General features: G+C 45.7%; 1 protein-coding gene across 1 annotated transcript; it reads right to left on the bottom strand.

Moving 5' to 3' along the window:
* Nucleotides 1-12,711: 12,711 nt before the first annotated feature.
* On the bottom strand, nucleotides 12,712-16,296 carry ATP5MF (ATP synthase membrane subunit f). Its single transcript, XM_063430262.1, has 4 exons — nucleotides 16,185-16,296; nucleotides 14,847-14,954; nucleotides 14,258-14,374; nucleotides 12,712-12,817 (listed from the first exon to the last, which is right to left on the bottom strand). Exons 1-4 carry the CDS (start codon nucleotides 16,198-16,200, stop codon nucleotides 12,789-12,791), a joined length of 270 nt encoding a protein of 89 aa, XP_063286332.1. The 5' UTR covers nucleotides 16,201-16,296; the 3' UTR covers nucleotides 12,712-12,788.
* Nucleotides 16,297-21,080: the final 4,784 nt, after the last annotated feature.

Genomic DNA, 21,080 nt, shown 5'->3' with positions numbered 1-21,080 from the left:
GAGACCAACATATTCAAATTTCACCCAGATCGGTTCAGGGGTTCTCAAAAAGTATGGAAGTCTTAGTTCACCGACCACAGGCGAGGCTCCTGCCCAAAACAGTTTCATGAGTTCAGTGTGTGGGGTCGGTCAATTTCGAAAAAGCCAAATAAACGAATAAACCCATGAACGGAGTCTCCTGGCATAATTCCCCGTGTTCATGGGAACCAAACTAAAAGAAGAAAATCCCGAAAATGTGTCTATTTTCTTCACAATACTCCCCCTTAGTTCCATGGGTCGGCATACCCGCTTAGACTCTGTCGGGTTGGCTTGGGGATGTCCGGGTAACACAGTTATATATCCAAGTCCGTTTGGCGGGAAAGGCTATCCGCATTACCATTCTGTTTGCCCGGGCGATATTGTAGGGTAAAGTTGTATGGTTGCAAGGCTAAGCTCCAGCGGAGCAACCGGGGATTATCTCCAGAGACTCAGTTGAGCCAAATGAGGGGGTTATGGTCAGTTAGTAAGGTGAATGCTTGGCCATAAAGGTACGGTTACAGCTTCTTTAGTGCCCATACTAGCACCAGGCACCCCTTCTCCACGGTGGCATAGCCGACTTCTCGGGGTAATAGTTTGCGACTGATATATGCCACCAGGTGCTTCATTCCATCGTCCCCCACTTGGCTCAGCATGCCTCCCAGCCCAAACATAGAGGCATCTGTATGAACAAGAAATGTTTTATTAGGGTCTGGGGCCGCCAATACTGGAGCCTTGCTTAAGGCAGATTTAAGTCTCTGGAAAGCTGTTGCGCACTCCGGGGACCACGCTACCTGTTTGGGCAAGGACTTCTTGGTTAAGTCGGTGAGGGGTTTGGCCAGGGCACTATACTCTGGGAGAAATTTCCGGTAATACCCTGCTGTGCCTAAGAATGCCAACACTTGCGTCTTTGTGTGGGGTTGGGGCCAATTTGCTATGGCCTCCACTTTGGCTGGTTCGGGACGCTGTTACCCGGACCCTACTCTATGCCCTAGGTATTCCGGGAGCAGTTGTTTTGCGTCTGCCTGCTGTGTCGGATCTAACTTTTCACCCAACCCGGCCTGCTCTAAGGTACCCTGGTTAGCTGCCAGCAGATCGGGCAAGGAGAGCCCCTCACTATCATCTGTGGACGGGACGCAAATGGCCGCCACGTCCTCGGGTGTTCAACGTACGGCTTCAACATGTTCACATGAAAGGCCCGTCTGATCCTTTCATCTGAACATTTGGCTACAATATAGGTGGTGTCGCTAATCCGCTCCACCACTTTAAAAAGCCCTTGCCAAGCCGCCTGTAACTTGTCTCTTTTGGAGGGCCAATACCTTTTGCCCTACCTCCAGGACCCTATGTCGTGCTCCCCTGTCATACCACCGTTTCTGCCGCTTGCAGGTTCTCCCGGACGGAGTCGGTCAGAGCCTGCAATCGGTCTCGAAACTCCAGTACGTATGGTATGACGGGGATCCCTTCCTCTCCTCCGTTGCCCTCCCGTATAGGACAATGGTTTTACCCCGCAGCTCTGCCACAACTGTTAGGTCACAGTTGCAGTGAACTGCGTTCCCTGATCAGACAGGATTTCCTTGAGGAAGCCTACCCTGGAAAAGATCTAGACTAGAGCCTCTGCTAAAGTTTCTGCCTCAATATTGGAGAGCGCCACAGCCTCAGGGTATCTGGTGGCGTAGTCCACCACCGTGAGGATGTAGCGTTTTCCTGAGGAGCTGGGTTTGCTGAGGGGCCCTATTAGATCCACTGCCACTCTGTAGAATGGCTCTTCTATTATAGGCAAAGAGCGTATCTTGGCCCTAGGATGGTCCCCCCCTCTTCCCTATCCGTTGACATGTATCACATGTTCGACAGTAAGTCTGCAAATCTTTTGATATCCCGGGCCAAAAGAACGTCTGGGTGAGGCGGTCCTTATTCTTCTTGATACCCAGATGTCCTGCTAGCGGGATATCATGGCTGAGCTTTAGGAGTTCTGCTCTTTACTTGCGGGGTACCACTAGCTGTCTCTTTATAACTTGGGCCGTCTCACTCCCCACTCCCCCTGTGACTCGGTATAAGAGTCCGTTTTCCCAGCGGAAACTCTCCTGGGCATTACCCTCCTTAGGGGATCCTACTGCCCTCCTGTAACCGGCTAACGTGGGGTCTGTCTGCTGAGCTTGGCCACAATTTTGGGGGGTGCCCCAGAAAGGGTCAGGGGAGACTACAGGGTTTTCGGTTCCTACCTGTGGTTCCTCGGAGTGTGCAAGTCCATCTCGACGGGCTTGCGCCCTGGTAGTCACGGGGCAGGTCCTGGCTGGATCGGGGTTGGTCAGTTGAGAAGTTAAGCACCCCAAATAGTTTCCCAACAACACTTCCACTGGTAGGCTGGACATAATGCCTACTTCCATTTGCTTGGCCCCTGTGCCCCAGTTTAAGTGTACCCGAGCTGTGGGCAGCTTGTGGATGGCGCCTCCTGCTACTCGTACTGCAAGAGTCCGGTTGGTGCGTGCCTTTGCGGACACGGTATGAGGTTGTACCAGGGTGAGTGTGGCCCCAGAATCTCTAAGTGCCTCTGCCTCCTTCCCATCTACGGTAACCCACTGCCGGTGGTGTACCCGATTGTCCCCCTCTGCTTGTGCCGGGTTCACCTCATGGAGCACGGCTCATTGCTCTGGATCGGTGTTGTTGCTTTCGTGGTGATAAGAATGTGCGGCCGCCCTCGGTGGTGGTGTTGGCCGATCCCAGTTGCCCCTGCTACGCTGTGGGCAATGTATTTTGTAATGTCCCGGCTGGTTACATTGGTGACATACCAGTGGGGGTCTCCGGTTGTTGTTGGGCTGAGAAGCAGGTGTGTAAGGGTTAGGCCTGGGAGTAGTCACGGGCCCTGGCATTGTAGTGCTGGTCCTCACCAGATTTCGACCTCCACTAGTATCTCCTTTTCTCCCCTCATGATGCTTGTCCGCTAAGTTGGCCGCTTCATCTGCGGTGGTTGGCTTCCTATCCCAGTCTCTGGTGTCTGCAGGTGCATGGTCAAAGAACTGTTCTAGCAAGAGGAGTTGCATAACCTCCTCTAGCATAGTGGCTTGACAGCCTTGTATCCAGTTTTGGGCTGCCCAATACATCCTGAATGCCCATTCTGTATAAGAGTCTCGACTCCCCTTTCGTAGCGCTCGAAACATTTTTCTGTAGGTCTCTGGGGTCACAACATACCTGGCTAACAGAATGTCTTTTACCCTGGTGTAGTCATGTATGGCTGCGTCAGGAACTGCTTGGTATACCTCCGCTGCTCGGCCCGTGAGCTTGCTGCTTAGGATTGCAGCCCATTGCTCTGGTTCCTGACCCTCCAAAGCGCACTGACGTTCGAAATCCTGTAAATATGCGTCAATCTCCATCTCTTCATCCGAAAAAACTTTAAATGCAGCATAATGAATTTTTCTCCGCTGCCCTCCATTTATAGATCCAGACAACGAAGCAGTTTCCCTTTGGCTTAGGCTTGCCTGTTGGGCTCTGCGCTTACCTGAGCCAGGACTTGCGCCACCATCTCTGGTGGGGGTTTGGACCAAATAGGTTTAGCCTCCACATCACCTTCTGTCTGCTGGAACTCTGTTTCATCCCGGCTGACATTCGCCATGCTGCTGGTTTTGTCGCCCTCCATCAGTTCTGCTATGAGGGTAGCTTTCTTTTTGTTGCTTGCCACCTGACCTCGGGCTTCCAGCAGATCCTTTAGCATAGTCCTTTTTAGTCTCTTGTACTGCTGGGCCATTCACCAGTTGTCTTTAGGCGTCCCTTTCAATCCTGTCGCTTGCCACCAGTTGTTAAAAACCTCAGTGGTTATGGTACTGAGTTCTTCTATACCTTTCCCAATAGCTGAGCATAAGTGATTATAGCTGTAGTTATGGTGTAGAGGAATAATAGAGATGAATGCAGCTTCCAAGATGAATCTTCCCAGCAAATAAAAGGTTCCCCAAGCAAGAGACTAGACTTCATGAAGGGTACAACAGGAATAATATTTTATAGATGCCACACTGGCTTTTATGGAAATCCTCCTGCAAGAGGACCTCCCACAGTAAACAAACGTGACAATCAATCATAACACAGATTTACAGTAAACCACTCTCTTCCTCTGCCTGGGAGATAATGAGATAAGTTAAGGAATAACCCAATTATCTCCAGGCAAAGGGCACACAATTTCCCAAAAACTTTGAACACCCCTTTATACATACGTTATCCCCACAAATGACATGTCCCCTGATAGCACCGATCTGGGAGACCAACATATTCAAATTTCACCCAGATCGGTCCAGGGGTTCTCAAAAAGTATGGAAGTCTTAGTTCACCGACCACACACGAGGCTCCTGCCCAAAATAGTTCCATGAGTTCCGTGTGTGGGGTAGGTAAATTTTAAAAAAGCAAAATAAACTAATAAACCCACTAACGGAGCCTCCTGGCTCATAGGAGTGATTGTTCCCCGTGTTTGTGGGAACCAAACTACCGAACGGCACTTTCCTAGCTGTTCGGCAACAAAAGGAAGCAGGCGTTCGTATGTTTTCAGCGGTGTTCGGGAAGTCGAATGTCCGATTTTAGTTCCAGACACTCGACGGCCAAGTCCCGCTGCCTCCTTTCGTGCAAACAAGATGGCCGCTGTTTTCTCCTCCACGTGGCATTCGACTATACGAACGGCGGCCGCCCAGAGAGCCCTTAATAGACGGTTCCCTTTGAAGATAATGAGCCAGGAGGGTGGTTGGTGTTCGGTAGTTTAATCTACCGAACCAATAAATACTAAATAAACTAAATAAAGCAGGAAATCACGAATAAAAGAAGAAAATACCGAAAATTAGTCTATTTTCTTCACAAGTAGTAACAGGGTTTGCTTCTGCAGGTTCACTGGGGCCGTAAATAGAGGTTAAGGGGCCCAAATCAGTCTCAGCTTCCAAGTAGGTTCTCCAGAAAAGAGGAACAGGCCCCTCCTTGCTTGCTGATGAAGGCCACCGTAGTCAGGCCCGTCGCTACCCGGCAGGCAAAACAAGCAACTGACACCCGGCGGGCGCGCGAGGGAGCTGAAGAGGAAGCACTCAGCCAGAGAGAGTGCTCCCTCGCGCGCCCGCCGGGTGTCAGGGACAGCCAACAGGGAGGACATTGCAGTGAGTGGGGGAGAGGGAGGGAGGAAATTGGAGGGGGGGAGGGAGAAAATTTGAGTGGGTAGGGGGGAGGGAGAAAATTTGAGTGGGTGGGGGGGAGGGAGAAAATTTGAGTGGGTGGGGGGGGGAGAAAATTTGAGTGGGTGGGGGGAGGGAGAAAATTTGAGTGGGTGGGGGGGAGGGAGGGAGAAAATTTGAGTGGGGGAGGGAGAAAATTTGAGTGGGGGGGAGGGAGAAAATTTGAGTGGGTGGGGGGGAGGGAGAAAATTTGAGTGGGTGGGGGGGCGAGGGAGTAAATTTGAGTGGGTGGGGGGGCGAGGGAGTAAATTTGAGTGGGTGGGGGGGGCGAGGGAGGAAATTTGAGTGGGTGGGGGGAGAGGCAGGAAATTTGAGTGGGTGGGGGGGAGAAGGGAGGACATTTGAGTGGGTGGGGGGGGCGAGGGAGGACATTTGAGTGGGTGGGGGGGAGAGGGAGGAAATTTGAGTGGGTGGGGGGAGAGGGAGGAAATTTGAGTGGGTGGAGGGGGAGAGGGAGGGAGGAAATTTGAGGGAGTGGGGGGGAGAGGGAGGGAGGAAATTTGAGGGAGTGGGGGGAGAGGGAGGGAGGAAATTTGAGGGAGTGGGGGGAGAGGGAGGGAGGAAATTTGAGGGAGGGGGGAGAGGGAGGGAGGAAATTTGAGGGAGTGGGGGGGAAAGGGAGGGAGGAAATGTTGGGGGGGAGAGGGAGGGAGGAAATTCGAAGGGGGAGAGGAAGGAAATTTGAGGGAGGGGAGGGAGAGGTAGGAATTTGAGGGGGGAGAGGAAGGGAGGACATTTGAGGGAGGGGGAGAGGAAGGGAGGACATTTGAGGGAGGGGGGAGAGGAAGGAAATTTGAGGGAGGGGGAGAGGAAGGAAACTTGAGGGGGGAGGGAGGAAGGAAACTTGAGGGGGGAGGGAGGAAGGAAATTGGAGGGGGGAGAGGAAGGAAATTGGAGGGGGGAGGAAGGAAATTGGAGAGGGAGGAAGGAAATTGGAGGGGGGGGAGAAGGAAGGAAATGATTGGGAGGGGGAGAAGAAGGAAATGAGAGGGAGGGGAGAAGAAGGAAATTGGAGGGGGGAGAAGGCAATGAGAGGGAGGGGGAGAAGAAGGAAATTGGAGAGGGGGGGAGAAGAAGGAAATTGACGGTGGTAGGGGGAGAGATTGACATCCATCACACACACAATGCACCCCTTGCACACAGAAAAACACACAATGCATTACACACAGACACACATACACAAGCAATGCATCCCTTACACACAGCAACACACAATGCACCCCTTCCACACACTCAGTGCATCCCTTACAGCAGTGTTTCCCAACCCAGTACTCAAGGCACACCTACCAGTCCAGGATTTAGGGGTGACCCAGTTGTGTCTAAGGTGTTTTTTCTTTTTTTTCTAAAAACACCTTAGACAAAACTGGGTAATCCTTAAATCCTGGACTGGTAGGTGTGCCTTGAGGACTGGGTTGGGAAACACTGCCTTACAGACACACACACTGCATCCCATACATACACAAACTCACCTTGCAGCCCTTACACATACAAACACAGATTCACACAATGCATTCCTTACACACATCAGGACATCCTCCCCCCCCCCCACACACACACCCCTGTGAACAAACTCATTGGTGGAACATGAAGGTGGACCCTGGGACCCAGACCTTGAGCTGTGTAAATGGCCCTCAAAAAATTGAGCTGCTTCCTGTTCTCCCAGAACATTGATTTTTGTGACCACAGTTACAAACCGCCTCCAGAGAGCCTGTTCTACACCAGACCAGTGGAGCCAGACAGCAGCTGAAGCCCATCATCATCCTCATCTGGTTGTAAGTAGGCAATCTAGTATATTATTCGTGGCACTAATCTCTAATTTACCTCACATTAAAGGGACACTATAGTCCCCAAAACCACTGCAGCTTAATGTAGTGGTTCTGGTGTCTATAGCCTGTCCCTGCAGGCCTTTTATTGTAAACACGGCGGCACTGCAGCACTGTGTTAGTTAACATGGCAGATCATATGGGTGGGGCACTGTGATGTCACATGGGGGGCGGCAAACTTTACTTTTGCCTAGGGTGGCAAAAATCCTTGTACCGGCCCTGCAGACACTGCATCCCTGTGGGCGGACTCGGGGGGTGGGGGGGGAGGACCCGGGTGCAGGCGCCGGGGGGCCCAGACCTTGAGCGTGCATGTGGGGGCCTCCATGTCTGTTTTGCTTGGGGCCCCCAAATTCCTTCAAACGGCCCTGACCGTAGTGGCATTGTGAGTGAATCTGAACATGTTAATTTAGGAGGTATTTGAACCTTAAAGGGACACTGTAGGCACCAAGACCACTTCAGCCTATTGAAGTGGTCTTGGTGCGAACTCTCATCACCCTTAACCCTGAGCATTTTATAAACTGCAATAATTGCCTTGCAGGGTTAGGTCCTCCTCTAGTGTCTGTCTACCAGGCATCCATTAGAGGGACTTCCGGGTTCTTAGACGGCTTTTGATCATGAGAACTTCCAGCGTCACCGGAATCCCCATAGGAAAGCCTGGTCTTAACGAAAGGAATCTGTTGATGATCTACTTTTATTAAAGAACCCTTTCTTATTATTTTCTAGAAGTGCTTTTTTCCCTCCTGCAATTTTTAGCAGGTCATCCAGTTGAGAAAAAAAACAAACAGTCTCCCCTGTTCGAATCGCATGACACATAAGTTGTGTTTGGATGCAGAGTCCGGAGACCAACCTCTTGATTCCAGGGATTTTGACAATAGTTTAAGAGTTTCTGAACTAGAGTCTGCCAAGAAATCAGAAACCATTCTGATATCCTGCAGAAGTTTGACTGGATCTTCTTTCAATTCTCACATATATACTTTTCCAAATGAATCCAACCAAGCGCTATGTACCATAACAGAAGAACCTGTAATCAAGTCTTGAATAGCTGCTTCCTTTATCTCTCCAAAGGTTTGATGGAGATTAGACTGGAACCAAGACAAGAAAACCTCCGCTTTCTTTAAATCTTCCGCTGCCTCTTTACAACAAATATTACAGTTTATTTTCATAACCATCAGGCATAGGCTGATTGCTGAATGCACAGATAAGGTTTTTGGACTTGGAAAGACATTTTCGTTTTTCCACAGGTTTCTCTGAAGTCACAGGATTAGACATAGACACACTAGACACACAGACACACTAGAAAAAAAAGAGAGATTACCTAACGGTACTACACATGGGACAAGAGACCTAAAACGGCCTCTGAGTGTGCTGGAGGGCTGGTGCGAGCACACCTACAACAGAGCTGAACGGCATCCGGCTGCTGACTGGGTTTAAATACTCTTCAAGGCCTTCCTCTTTGAATTTGGCGCCAAAGCTCCGAGCAGTAATTAGAGTATAAAATGCAGGTGCCCAGCATGCGTTTCAGCCCTTAGAAGAGGGAAGAGCACTTTCTCTAATGTGGGAAGGAGGGTGGGGGGGGGAGAGAGAAAGATGACAACCATTAGTTAAAATATATATTTGTGAATGGAAGATGAAACATCTAACCAGAGGCATAACTAGAAACCACGGGCCCTGGTGCTAAAATTGCCCTGGCCCCCCCCCCCATGGTCTAACCCCCCCACACACACATACAAACATAGACCCATACATACATACACACAGACATGTAGACACATACATACAGACACACTAACAAAATGTTTAAGTAACCCTCCTGTTTCCTACCTTTTAGATGCAGCAGGGTGACTTCCCAGGGGTCCAGTGGTGGCTCAGTCTGATGGGTGTCAGAGTTCCCACTCTGACTCCCTCCTCTCTTCCTCCTGCGCGTCTCCCGGTGGTTACTGGTAGGAAGTGACGGGGCAGTCATTTCCTCCCTGCGCTCTGACCTCATCATAGGGGGCCCGGTTGCGCTGTTAAAGCGCAACTGAGCTGCCTTGATATTCATTGCCATCGGGTGACCCCAACAACATGGGCCACCCGACGGGCCCCTTAACGTGCTGCCCTGGCGGATCTACTGGCGACTGCGGTAGTTCCGCCACTGCTTCTAAACCATATTCCATTGTAGCATTTATTCAGGTCAGTCATGAATTGAATGTGTTCAAATTTTAGGAGCTGTAGCAGGTGTTATAAAATTAATACATGTGACGTGACATACATTCAGTGTTTTATGAGTGGCTTTCTCTAATATTTTAGCGTGTGTGTATAATTTATTCATTATTTCAGTTGAGACACTCTTAAATGTGAAGGTAGATAACATGAGCTAAAAACGTTTCTTTAAAGAATTATTTTGTGATGCACAACATAGCAGCTCTCATTTATGGGAGTCTGCTGCTCACTATTGTACAATTTTTATGCAAGGAGTATCTTGTACTTTACTGAACCAATGTACAGCATACTTTTTTCATTTTATATGAAATCACAGTTGATGGTAGCTCTTACATATAGTTACATAGCGGAAAAGAGACTTGCATCCATCAAGTTCAGCCTTCCTCACATTCATTTTTTGCCGTTGATCCAAAAGAAGACAAAAAAAAACCCAGTTTGAAGCAATTCCAATTTTGCAAATAACTAAAGAAAAAATTCATTATTGACCCCAGAGTGGCAGCCAGATTAATCATTGGATCAAGAAGCATTAACCTAAATTGAAAAATGATATCCCTGAACATTCTGTTTTTGCAAGTATGCATCTAGCTGCTGTTTGAACATCTGTATGGACTCTGATAAAACCACTTCTTCAGGCAGAGAATTCCACTTCCTTATTGTTCTTACAGTTAAACAAAAACAAAACAAAAAAAAAAACATTTTCTTTGCCTTAGACAAAATCTTTTTTCTTCCAGGCTAATCGATGACCTTGTGTCCTATGTAAAGTCCGGTTTGTGAATAGATTTCCACACAATGGTTTGTATTGGCCCCAGACATATTTGTATAATATTATATTCCCTCTCAGGTGACGTTTTTCTAAACTAAAGGGGTTTAAATTGGTTAACCTTGCTTCATAGCTGAGATGTTCCATTCCTTTTATTAATTTTGTAGCCCGCCTCTGCACTTTTTCTAGTGCCATAATATCCTTCTTTGGAACAGGTGCCCAAAATTGCACAGCATATTCAAGATGTGGTTTTACCAATGATTTATAAAGAGGCAAAATGATATTCTGAGAATGAATGCCCCTTTTTCATGCATGACAATACCTTACTGGCCTTAGCCACTGCTGATTGACATTGCACATTGTTGCATAGTTAGTTTGTTGTCTATAACAATTCCAAAGTCCTTTTCGTGTGTGTTATCCCTAAATCGATTTGCATTCTTTACGCTGAAGTGCATAACTTTGCATTTTTCTACATTCAATTTCATCTGCCATTTGAGTGCCTAGGCCCCCAGTCTATCTAAATCCCTCTGCAGCAAAGCAATATCTTGCTCACATTGTATTACTTTACAGAGTGTCTTATCTGCAAACACTGAAACATTACTTTCAATGCTTTTTTTAAGATAATTTATAAAACATGTTAAATAGAAGGGGTCCCAGAACAGAACCCCAAGGGACACCACTTGCCACCTCTGTTGAACCCTCATAGATTACTACTTCAGAAAACTAAATCTGGTTATATTCCTCTCATAAACTTCCACTTGGTAACCCGTGACACAGAAGCTTGTGAGACTTCTGCAATTGAAAAAACCAAAACACACACTTTATTGATTTTAGGTACCCTTCCAGCAGTTTAGTCATCTAAACACAGGCTCCATTAAAGGACCACTCTAGTGCCAGGAAAGCATACTCGTTTTCCTGGCACTAGAGTGCCCTGAGGGTGCCCCCACCCTCAGGGACCCACTCCCGCCCGGCTCTGGAAAAGGGGTAAAACTTACCTTTTTCCAGCGCTGGGCGGGGAGCTCTCCTCCTCCTCCTCTCCGCCTCCGTTCCTCCCCGTCGGCTGAATGCGCACGCGCGGCAAGAGCTGCGCGCGCATTCAGCCGGTCACATAGGAAAGCATTCATAATGCTTTCCTATGGACGCTTGCGTGCTCTCACTGTGATTTTCACAGTGAGAATCACGCAAGCGCCTCTAGCGGCTGTCAGTGAGACAGCCACTAGAGAATTAGGGGGAAGGCTTAACTCTCTGAAACTGCTATGTTTATAAAACAATTAGTTAACCCTAGCTGGACCTGGCACCCAGACCACTTCATTAAGCTGAAGTGGTCTGGGTGCCTAGAGTGGTCCTTTAACATTTCCTTTATAAATATACCTAGGTTAAAATTAAAAAGGTCAAGTTCCAGGTACTAGGATACATTGTTTAGCATTCTTATCTGAGAATATATTACTACAAGCCATAAAATGAATGTGTATAAAGACTTTGGGGGAAAAACGGGTTTAACCCCTTAAGGACCAAACTTCTGGAATAAAAGGGAATCATGACGTGTCACACACGTCATGTGTCCTTAAGGGGTTAAATATCTTGGCATAGTAGAGGCCCATCTGTAACTTCTGGATTAAATTTTTCAAGTCATATTGGGTGCGGTGTTTTGTTTCCCCCTTCTTGTCCTCACCATGAATTTAAAATTCATGTGCACATGTTTAAATTTGAAATTCGGGCATTTATTATTTCCGTATAGGGCGGGGTTTAGTAGTAGTCAGATTGCCATGTTAAAGGACACCAAATTGGAGAGCTATCTACTAAACAACAGCTCACTAATTTGGTTCCTTATATGGAATTACCCATTAAAAGGACACCCCAGTAGGGAGCAATCTGCTAAACAGCTGAAAAAAATATAAATCTAAAAAGTCCTGTTTCTAAAAAGAACACTATAGTCACCAGAAGATGAAAACTACAGCTTAACATAGTTGTTCTGAGTATAACCTGTCCTTGCGGGCTTTTTGCTGTAAACACTGTCTTAGAGTATAGACGTGCCAAGACGTTCAGCATCTCAACACTCTGCATGGGAAGCTGTACTTTTCACATAGAGATGCATAGATTTAATGCATCTCTATGAGGACATGCCGATTAGGCAGGGTTGCGTTTGACCCGCCCCGTCTGAGATAATCAGAATCGACCATCTCAGCCAAGCCAATGCTTTCCTATAAGAAAGCATTGTGATTGGCTGAGATCCTCAATTCTGAAGATCTCAGCCATTTAAGGAGGGCTAGTATGTTTTGTTTTTGTTAACACTATAGGGGTCAGGAATACACATTTGTGCTCCTGACTCCGATCGTGTTCCTTTAAATTTGCTATTTTAGTTGCTTTGTAGATAAGTCCCTAGTTGGAAATTCTTAACTAGGGCAATTCCACGTACGGATACCAAATGAGGGAGCTACCAAACAGCTAAAAGAGCAAAAAAAAAAAAAAAAAAAAAAAAAGCCCTAATTATATAGTTTCAGTAGCCTAATAGACGAATCCCTAATTTGCGATCTTATTAAAAATAAATAAATAATAATCCGGATAAATTCATTCCGAATTCTTTCGTTTTTGGTTTGTTTCAGATTGTGCTAGATTCTGGAATTCCTGCAAATTATGGATGAATGTCTACTTTTCAACATGAGCATGACCTTTCAATGTTACATGACAGACAAATAATAAACAATACAAAACACAAATGTGAAGTAGAATAAGATTTATTGGTCTGAACAAGCTTCACTGTACAAGGAATAGATGCCAATTAGAACCACAGATTGCTTAGTGGTACTTCTTCGAACGGTCGTGTTCTGCAATAGAAAATGCTTACAGTAACTACAAATTTCACTTAACATAAAAGCTTTTGTAGGGGCTGCCATTGTCCAGTAAAAGGTACACAAACTACACACAAAAAGTGTTCCAAATCTAAATGGGCAAAACTCCATAATTTCAATTAGATATAAGTCCAAATTATGCGCTGAAATGAATTCTAGTGTATTCAAGTGTCTGCTACAAATAAGTTCTATGTAAACGAAAAGAGATTTAGACATATAAAAAACTGAATTTGATCATCAGCAGTGAACGTCAATTATTAAATTATTTGCACAGGCATCGACTGGGTAAAGTCCCTTTGGGAAATGCTGAAAACAGTCTTATAGGTTTCCAGCTACAAATGCAAAGATGTAGAATCTGAAATGTTATTTTTCAGACAGCATTCAAACTTGTTTTTTTAAAATGAAAATGGATGCCTTTTTTAACTGACAAAAATAAAGACGCTATGTGAACTACAGTTTTGCACAATTAACTTGATAGGAAATTAAGCTTTTAGTAACAGCAAAAGTCTTAAGAAGACTAAATAGATTTTGTACAAGAAGTTTGCCAATTTTGTGGTCACTTTCTGTCAGTAGAAATAAGTATCTTCCAAGTACTACATGTGAGAGTGGTAGGTGCGATTTGTGCCAGAGGGATTGAAAAATCTCTCGGGCAATATATTACATATTAGTGGCATACATAATTATTAGTGGCTGAAAGTGAAGGCACACATTTTCACATTCTCCAGTAGCATGTTAAGCGTATAAAGAGGAGAACACAGAGCTGCTTGACTTCATTAGTTTCATGTAGAATTTACTTTGCAATGTAGAGAAACAAATGTATCTTCCAGATAGTCAATCCTTTCCTTATACTTCTTAATATAGGTCTTTAATTCATTCACATTTATCTGCTTCAGTATTGATACAGCCAGGAAACCAGTTTATACAAGGTCTTTAAAAGGTACACTCCAGACCATAGAAGCACTGCAGCTTGCTGAAGTGCTTTATGTTTGAAGAATGTGTCCTCTTCCCCCACCCCCTATCTTACAAAATGTGCAGATTCAATAAACACTGGCACTATAACACAGTTACAACCCCTCCCCCCCTTACTATTCAACCAACCAGTTCCATCACTTTCTGGTGGCAGAAACAATTTGCCACGTAAAGACTTTTGGCATGGGTTAGAAAAGTAAGGCTTGCAAAAGCTTTAGAAAAGAGAACTGCAGCTTTTGCGAGCGGTTTGTTGATATACCCCCCAATTAAAAATTACACAATTAAATGCATGTATGTTTTCATTGGGATAAATCGAAACAGTATTTTTTATTACTTTTTGAGCAGTGGAGTGTCCCTTTACAAAAATAATTTAGCAAAATTTACTGATGTCTGTTTGGTCACCAGGTAAAAACCCTCAAAGGGAGGTATGCAAGTGTTACTACTTACTTATGTGATCGTACTCCCAGACGTAACTCAGCACTACATAGCCAGCTAGAAGCATGGTTAATCCTCCAATGCCTCCCTTTCTGACATTTATATACTTGTTATAATATCCATTGTAACCTGAAGTAAAATATAAAAAACCAAAACAAAAAATAATGGTTATTTGAACATAGATGTAGATAAGAATGGATGAAAGCAAATTGCAATTGCTGGAGAAAATACAGACATGACAATTTCTCTTTCCTGCAACAGCAGTTTGATTTCATCAATACATTGAATATAAGCATAACCTTTAAACAAGAAAAATCCCAAGGAACTTAAGAAGAACGAAAATACAAATAGATATACAGAACGAGGTTAATTAAACATTTGGCACATAAAAGTCAACTGACTAAACAAGCACAGATCCCAAAAGAAATATTAAGTGATTCCCCCCCCCGGGTAGAATATAAATACTGCAATGGACCAAGTTTTATATGCAGCCCATAAGCACGAAGAAGTGATATGTTTATATGTTGTAGGAAAATACATTGGGTCCGGCAATGCTAACTGAAAGGGGTAGAGCATTTGGTAATGTTCATTCAATACTAACCTTTCCGGATACCTGCTATAATGCCATTTGGTGTAAAGTCACGACTTGTCAGCCAGGCAGGCACCTGCCCCACTTTAACATCCAGTAACCGTCTCTCTGCAATGGGCACTAAAGTAACACAAGTTAAAACAGATTACTCAACGAATTCAGAGTATGGCATGTGACTGTAATACTTGTTAGTGTAACAAATTAAGGAACACTGTTGTATTTTTTTATTGCAATCAAGACAATGTAATTAAACATGAGTACAAAAAAAAAAAAAGGAAGATGGTAGAAAAACAAAAAAGCAAAATAGAGAAAAATATAAACTCAGAAATAAATCACCATATTGAGGTGAGGTTTAAAAAAAAAACCGGTAGATGCATTTTTTATTATTGAGGGTATATTACCTTACAACATCTGCGGATCTAGAATCTTCAGCTATTGGATGCGCCTTCTTTGTCAGCAAAATTACATTATCAGAGGCTTCTCACTGACTTAAATTGAGCTCTAGGTTTGGTTTAACATCTTACCTGGGATCTGACAGGTCTCGCTCCCTGCCTTCACTACTGAAGATGTCTGTCTGAGCTAACCCATGCAGTTCAGGGCTTAGCTTGTTGGCTGAGAGATCAATCAGCTTTTAACCAATGAACTAGCCCTGGATTGCTGGGTTTATTCCAGGAGAGCTAACAGAAGCTCCTGGTTACAAGCTTCTGGCTCTCCATTAGCAGTAGTGAAGGTGGGGAGAGGTAACAGCCGACTGCAGATAATAAGTGTGGGCAGAATATAGACAGTGTCAGCCAGGGATAATGCATAATAAAAGGGAGACAAAGTTCTTCAGCTGGATAACAGAGGTGACATTCCCAAGGTCACAGACTCTATACTGACACTATGGTTTTAGCTTGGTTTCTTTTCAATCTAGATTTTAATCCCACGGTTTTCTAAAGAATACAACGTACAAATAAATCAAGAAACCTCCACCGCCTCCTAAAAAAAAAAAAACACCTCCATCTATGTTCCGGGTCTCAGAGGTTTATTCACCAAACTGCAGCGAATTGAAATCACAGCAACATTAAGGATAAAATAACTGCGCCCTCAATGTGGCGGAATTAGACATTGTATTGTGTTTTTATATGTATGTGACAGCTCGGCATTCCATGCAGTGCCGGTTAGTGAATGTTACAGCTCGGCATTCCATGCAGAGCCTATCACAGTGACAAGGTTAGCCGTCACAGCAATGTCACGGAGACACAGCGTGCGGTAAGGCGGCATCCTCTCTACGAAATACGGTGAGGGGGGGGATTGAATACTGCCTACTGCCTCCTCCATTCAATGTTGCCGTGACCGCTCTTAACCTACCCGGTTTGTCCGCCATTTTGAAGTCCGAATGTCAAAGCCGCTTCTCGGCGATACGCAACAGGCCTTAAAAGACAGCAGGGGGCGTGACCGGAAGCGAGTCGCTGCTTACTGACGTTACCGACGTAACTTCCGTGCGGGGGGTGGGCTGGGAGACTGAGACACGGTGTTCAGATAGAACGCGTTGTTAGTTCGTGATCGCGCAGTTCGCGCCGTTTCTTTCATAGTTATCCATGAACCGTGTAACGGTGATATTAAGAATGGTTACATAAGATTAGGAGTGAAGAAGAATAAACTGGGCAGCCATCATTAAACACAGCATTATAAACACAGGACATGTCTGTGACGCCCTGTTCAGGAGGCAGCCCGGTGATAGCTCTCCACTGGGATGGTGCCTTTGTTTGTAGGAATCTAAGTACCATGACCACTGTAGAGCAGAGCTGCCCAAAGATGTTGTAGAACTACAACTGCCATGAGGCTTTGCCTGGCATCACGGACATAGTTTTAAAACTTATTGGGATTTACCTTTTGGGCACCCCTTCTGTAGAGGTTATATTTCTTGGAGTCTCCAAGTGTTTCCCAGAGTAAGCTGTCAAACCGACAATGGTTGGGCAGCTGGCTGGGTGGAGTTTTCAATAGAAAATTTGTACAGCCATCTGCAAAAGGCCCAGTCAAAAGGACTATATGCATGACAGAACACAACTTAAAGCAGCACTGTCATGCCGAACTTACCTTTCCCCAATTGATTCCTCTTCTCTCCCTCTCTCAGGATCTGCTCTTTATTTATTCCTGTCTGCTCTAGTTTTCTTTAAAACATAAGACAAAGTAGGGACTATCTGTCTTATGGAGGTTTCCTACGCCTGACCTACTATGACCAGCGGAGGAGCAAAGTGTTCTCCTTTTCCTGTGGTCAGAGATATTTTCCCACAATTCTCACCTTTGATCCGTGATCTCGTGATGCTTCCTGTCAGTATTCCCGAACGTCCTGTCACTTAGACAGAACGCTGGCGAAACTACCTAATTTCGTCATAACAGAATGAGAGCGGTTTCTCCATTCGTGTTAGGCCGCAATGATACTGGAGAAACTGACGGAAGCCAAGCACAGAGAGATGGACACAGGTTTCTTCAGGAAGGAAGAGATTCTTTATTCGGTTCACCGATCGGGACTCAGAGGGACTTATGTCACCAAAATACAACAAGATCTGAGCCCAGAACTGACTGTGTAAATGCATGATATAGACATATAGCTCCTCCTATAGTTAACTCTACCCACAATCAGCTGAACAAAGCCTAACTTCCCTTACCTGTTAGACCACATGGCTCACCCAGAACAATGGAGGAGGGGAAGTGTTTTCAGTTTCTGCATTCCTGCATTTGCTCAATACAGTGTTGATTGTATCTTAGCTACGTGTAACTGATACACCAACATTTACACATATGCCACATGGCACTCTTGTCCTAGTAAATTTATTTTTACTGAGATTCCACCACAGCAATTCGGGACTTCGTTTGGTTTGGAGTTTCATTAGAATTAATTAAATTCCGATTCGTGCCGCGGCTGCATCTTGCAGCCGCTTAGTAGCTAACTCTAATTCCCACGGTATTAGAGAGCTATCTACCAAAAGTCTGAAAGACCTAAATTAAACAAATTTACTAATACTAAGTAAAGATTACTTAGTATTAATAAATTCTGCCCCTACTCGCAAAAAAAGAAAAAAAAAGCCCCCTAGTGTCTCCCTCAGGCCCCCACCCATGAGCGGCGGGCGGGGGATCTAAATGGAAATGAGGGGATGATGCTATTTTCATTTAGGGCTCCCAGCCGCCGCTCATGGGTGGGGGCTGGGGGACGATGACGCTAGGTCCCCCCTTCAGTTTAAGGACACATGACATGTGTGACATGTCATGATTCCCTTTTATTCCAGAAGTTTGGTCTTTAAGGGGTTAATAGCCCCCACTCGCGCGGCATGGGTGGGGGCTCAGGAGGGGGGACACTAAAGGTCTTTATTTTAACAGTGAGCAGCCACTGGCGGCATAGCGAGTAGAGGCAATGATTTTTAATCTCTCTTATGCTATCACCCCCATAGAGTAAGGGAGGACATGGGGGGAGTTAGGAAGTTTCGGGGAGCACTGCTCCCTGACGTTTCTGTTTTTACATATTACAAGGAGGGAGCTGTGCGCCGGTAGCTCCCTCCTTATATTAAACCGAACAAATCAAGAGGTCTTTGTTCATTCATTTGAAATTTCTATTAATTTATTCGCATTTCTGACGAATGAATGAATAAATGAAATTCCCGTTCGCATGCTTTAAACTGGGCATTCACGGGAATTTCACAGCGCTATCTAGTGTGGGCAGATGACGTGTCCCACAGGAACTTCATCTACTCACACAAAGATGGCGGCGCCCAGGACCTAGGTCTGGGCATGAAATAAAGATTTAAAAATAGGTAATATGGGGGGCTTAGGGGCATTTGGGGGTGACTAGGGGGACATTTAAATGCAGTGGAGTCGGGAGGGGGGTTAAAAAAACAAACGGGATTCGGCCATGACAGTGTCGCTTTAAATTACTTTCTCATGGTTTTCCTAAACTTAAATATTGCTCATGTGAGCAAAGCTTGCAGTTCACTCTAAACTAGGTCCAGAATTCCTTTACTATGTTTTACACTCATTTGTGTGTCTCTTACAACCCCACTTGTGTATCTCAGTCCCTTTGTGTGTCTCTTTCTTCCCCCAGGGGCTGAGAGGGGTGGACAGGGGCTGTGGTGGGGGGCAAGTCAGGTTACATGGGCTGAGAGATGGGAAATGGGCGGTTGAGAGGGACGCAGGCCCTGAGAAGGGGTGACACAGGGGCTCTAGCAGGAGGGGGGGGGCAGGAACTGGTGGTCACCTCCAGGGCACCATAATAGGGCGCTGGCTGGGAGAACTTCCCAGTAACACAATTATTAGAATACACAAACAATCTTTAAACTTTTGTGATTAATTTCTTCCTCGACCCATCCCTCTTGCTGAATAGCTCTTGCTACTCGTTACCAGGCTTCTGCTGTACGGACTAAATCATGGTCCAACAGCTTCCCTTTCTTTTCTGTCAGTAACTTACGCCAGCTTTCTGGCTGCAACCTGCCGCACGGAGGGACAGCAATTCCACATACTTTAGCAATCTTATCAACTTTCTTAACCATCTCTTCTCCTTCTCTATCTTCTACCAAATCACACGCTAACCAACCCTTATTGGGTTTATCTAACTTCTGTCCCATCCTCCCTATATAAGGCGTCCCAGATATAGAGAAAGAGAGGAAGAGAAGGTCTACAGTGCTCGACTGCTACATAAGAGTAGGTTCCTACGTACGTCTTCCCAAAACGTAGACTAGTCACTAATTCCGCCTACCCGAGGTAGCCGCGGATTGGAGCGTGGCGAGAAGTGTGTGACCAATCACTTCTCTCAACAAAGAAAAATAGGAGGGGAAAGAGTAAATAATACAGAGAGTAAGATAAGAGTAAGCACAGGAATCAGTGTGACAGACAATTAAGACAACATTTCAAATAAAATACAGTGCATGCATCACAGTTCAAATAAAATCAACAGTAATCCCTTTCCTTTACTCGTGTGGCCGAAGCCACCTGCCTCAACCTCGTAGTGTCCCCGCTCGGGGAATGACTTCAGCAAGTCTCACTACCGGGCGGCGACGGAAAACAGCAAACACCGGCCCGAGTCCCGTACGCCTCCCTAGTTACAGTGGTTCGTAACCACCTCTTCCCTCACTCCCGTAGTGCCCCTGCGGACCCACCCGCAAGTCTCACTACCATGTGGTGATGGAGACAGCAATACCTGCCCGAATCCACACGCCACAAAAAAAACGCAACACTACCAGCCTCAGCGCTCGAGGCTGAAGTGTCCCACCCTCTGCAAGCAGAGTAATGAGCACAATGGGGCTAGCCAGGCCGTCAAAGTGACACCATGGGGACCCCCAGAAAGCAGTGAGTCTACACAGACTTCCCCCAGGTCCCCCCTCCTCTTTTTCCTATCTGCCAGAGCCACTTGGCACCTAAAAGAGGTTAACAGGCAGCTGAGGATCTTTAGAAAGTAGCGAGTCCACGCAAACTTACACCAGATTCTCCCCCCCTCCCCCCTTTTCCTTACTGCCAAAGCCACCTAAAAGGGGTAAACAGGCACTCACTCTCCCCGGGAACTAAGCTAAATACAAAGCAATACAAACACACCCAGGCAACAGATAGTCAACATGCAGGTATCAATAAAAAAAATACAAGGTCTCTGGGCAAGTTATTACCTGACTTTGATGTCCTCTCGGCAGCAGTCACAGACACTGGGACAGGTCAATCACAGGGGCAGGAACATACCGGCTAGGTGCTGCAGCAATCTCTACCGTGTACTCAGAGGTGATCAGGCTCTTTTCCTTCCCCCAGGATTCACCCCCCCAGCGTCTTCTTGGACGGCTGTCCGGCAGGGCATAACCCAGAGCCCCACGTTGATGCGCCAAATTGTACTAGATTCTTTTATGCAAACAAATAAGTTTGAATGACTATCTGTTCCTGTCCAAATTAAAAATAATAAGGTTGCGTGCACGCAGAAGTAAATTCACACTGAGACACAGGGTTCAGGTTAATGAAAGAACTTCGGAAAATGTAATGGCTTAGCTTGAAAAATGGGTGCGCAGACCCTTATAAAGGCATTATTACATCACTAAAGAATTCAAGATAACATAGAATTATAAATCAGTAATTGGTTAAGTGTTAAGTGGTTCATTCAAAGCACGTCCTACTGGGTGTGCCATCTTATATCATTACTGTCGTCATGAAGTTCTCCCCTGGATTCCAGCACCATCTTGGAAATGAAAGTGTTCACTCGATGGGAGGGGGGCTTTGGCAGCAATTTTGAGTAGTTGG

The sequence above is a fragment of the Pelobates fuscus genome, chromosome 8 (assembly GCF_036172605.1).
Source record: "Pelobates fuscus isolate aPelFus1 chromosome 8, aPelFus1.pri, whole genome shotgun sequence".
NCBI classification, from domain to species: Eukaryota; Metazoa; Chordata; class Amphibia; order Anura; family Pelobatidae; genus Pelobates; species Pelobates fuscus.
This window is presented reverse-complemented; position numbering and strand designations above follow the sequence as displayed.

What these genes read in the sequence shown, in the direction of transcription:
- ATP5MF (XM_063430262.1), bottom strand. An exon ending in TATAGCAGGTATCCGGAAAG is followed by an intron (nt 14,375 to 14,846) that starts GTTAGTATTGAA and finishes ATTTTACTTCAG; the next exon opens with GTTACAATGGATATTATAAC. An exon ending in CTGGGAGTACGATCACATAA is followed by an intron (nt 12,818 to 14,257) that starts GTAAGTAGTAAC and finishes TTTCTATTGCAG; the next exon opens with AACACGACCGTTCGAAGAAG.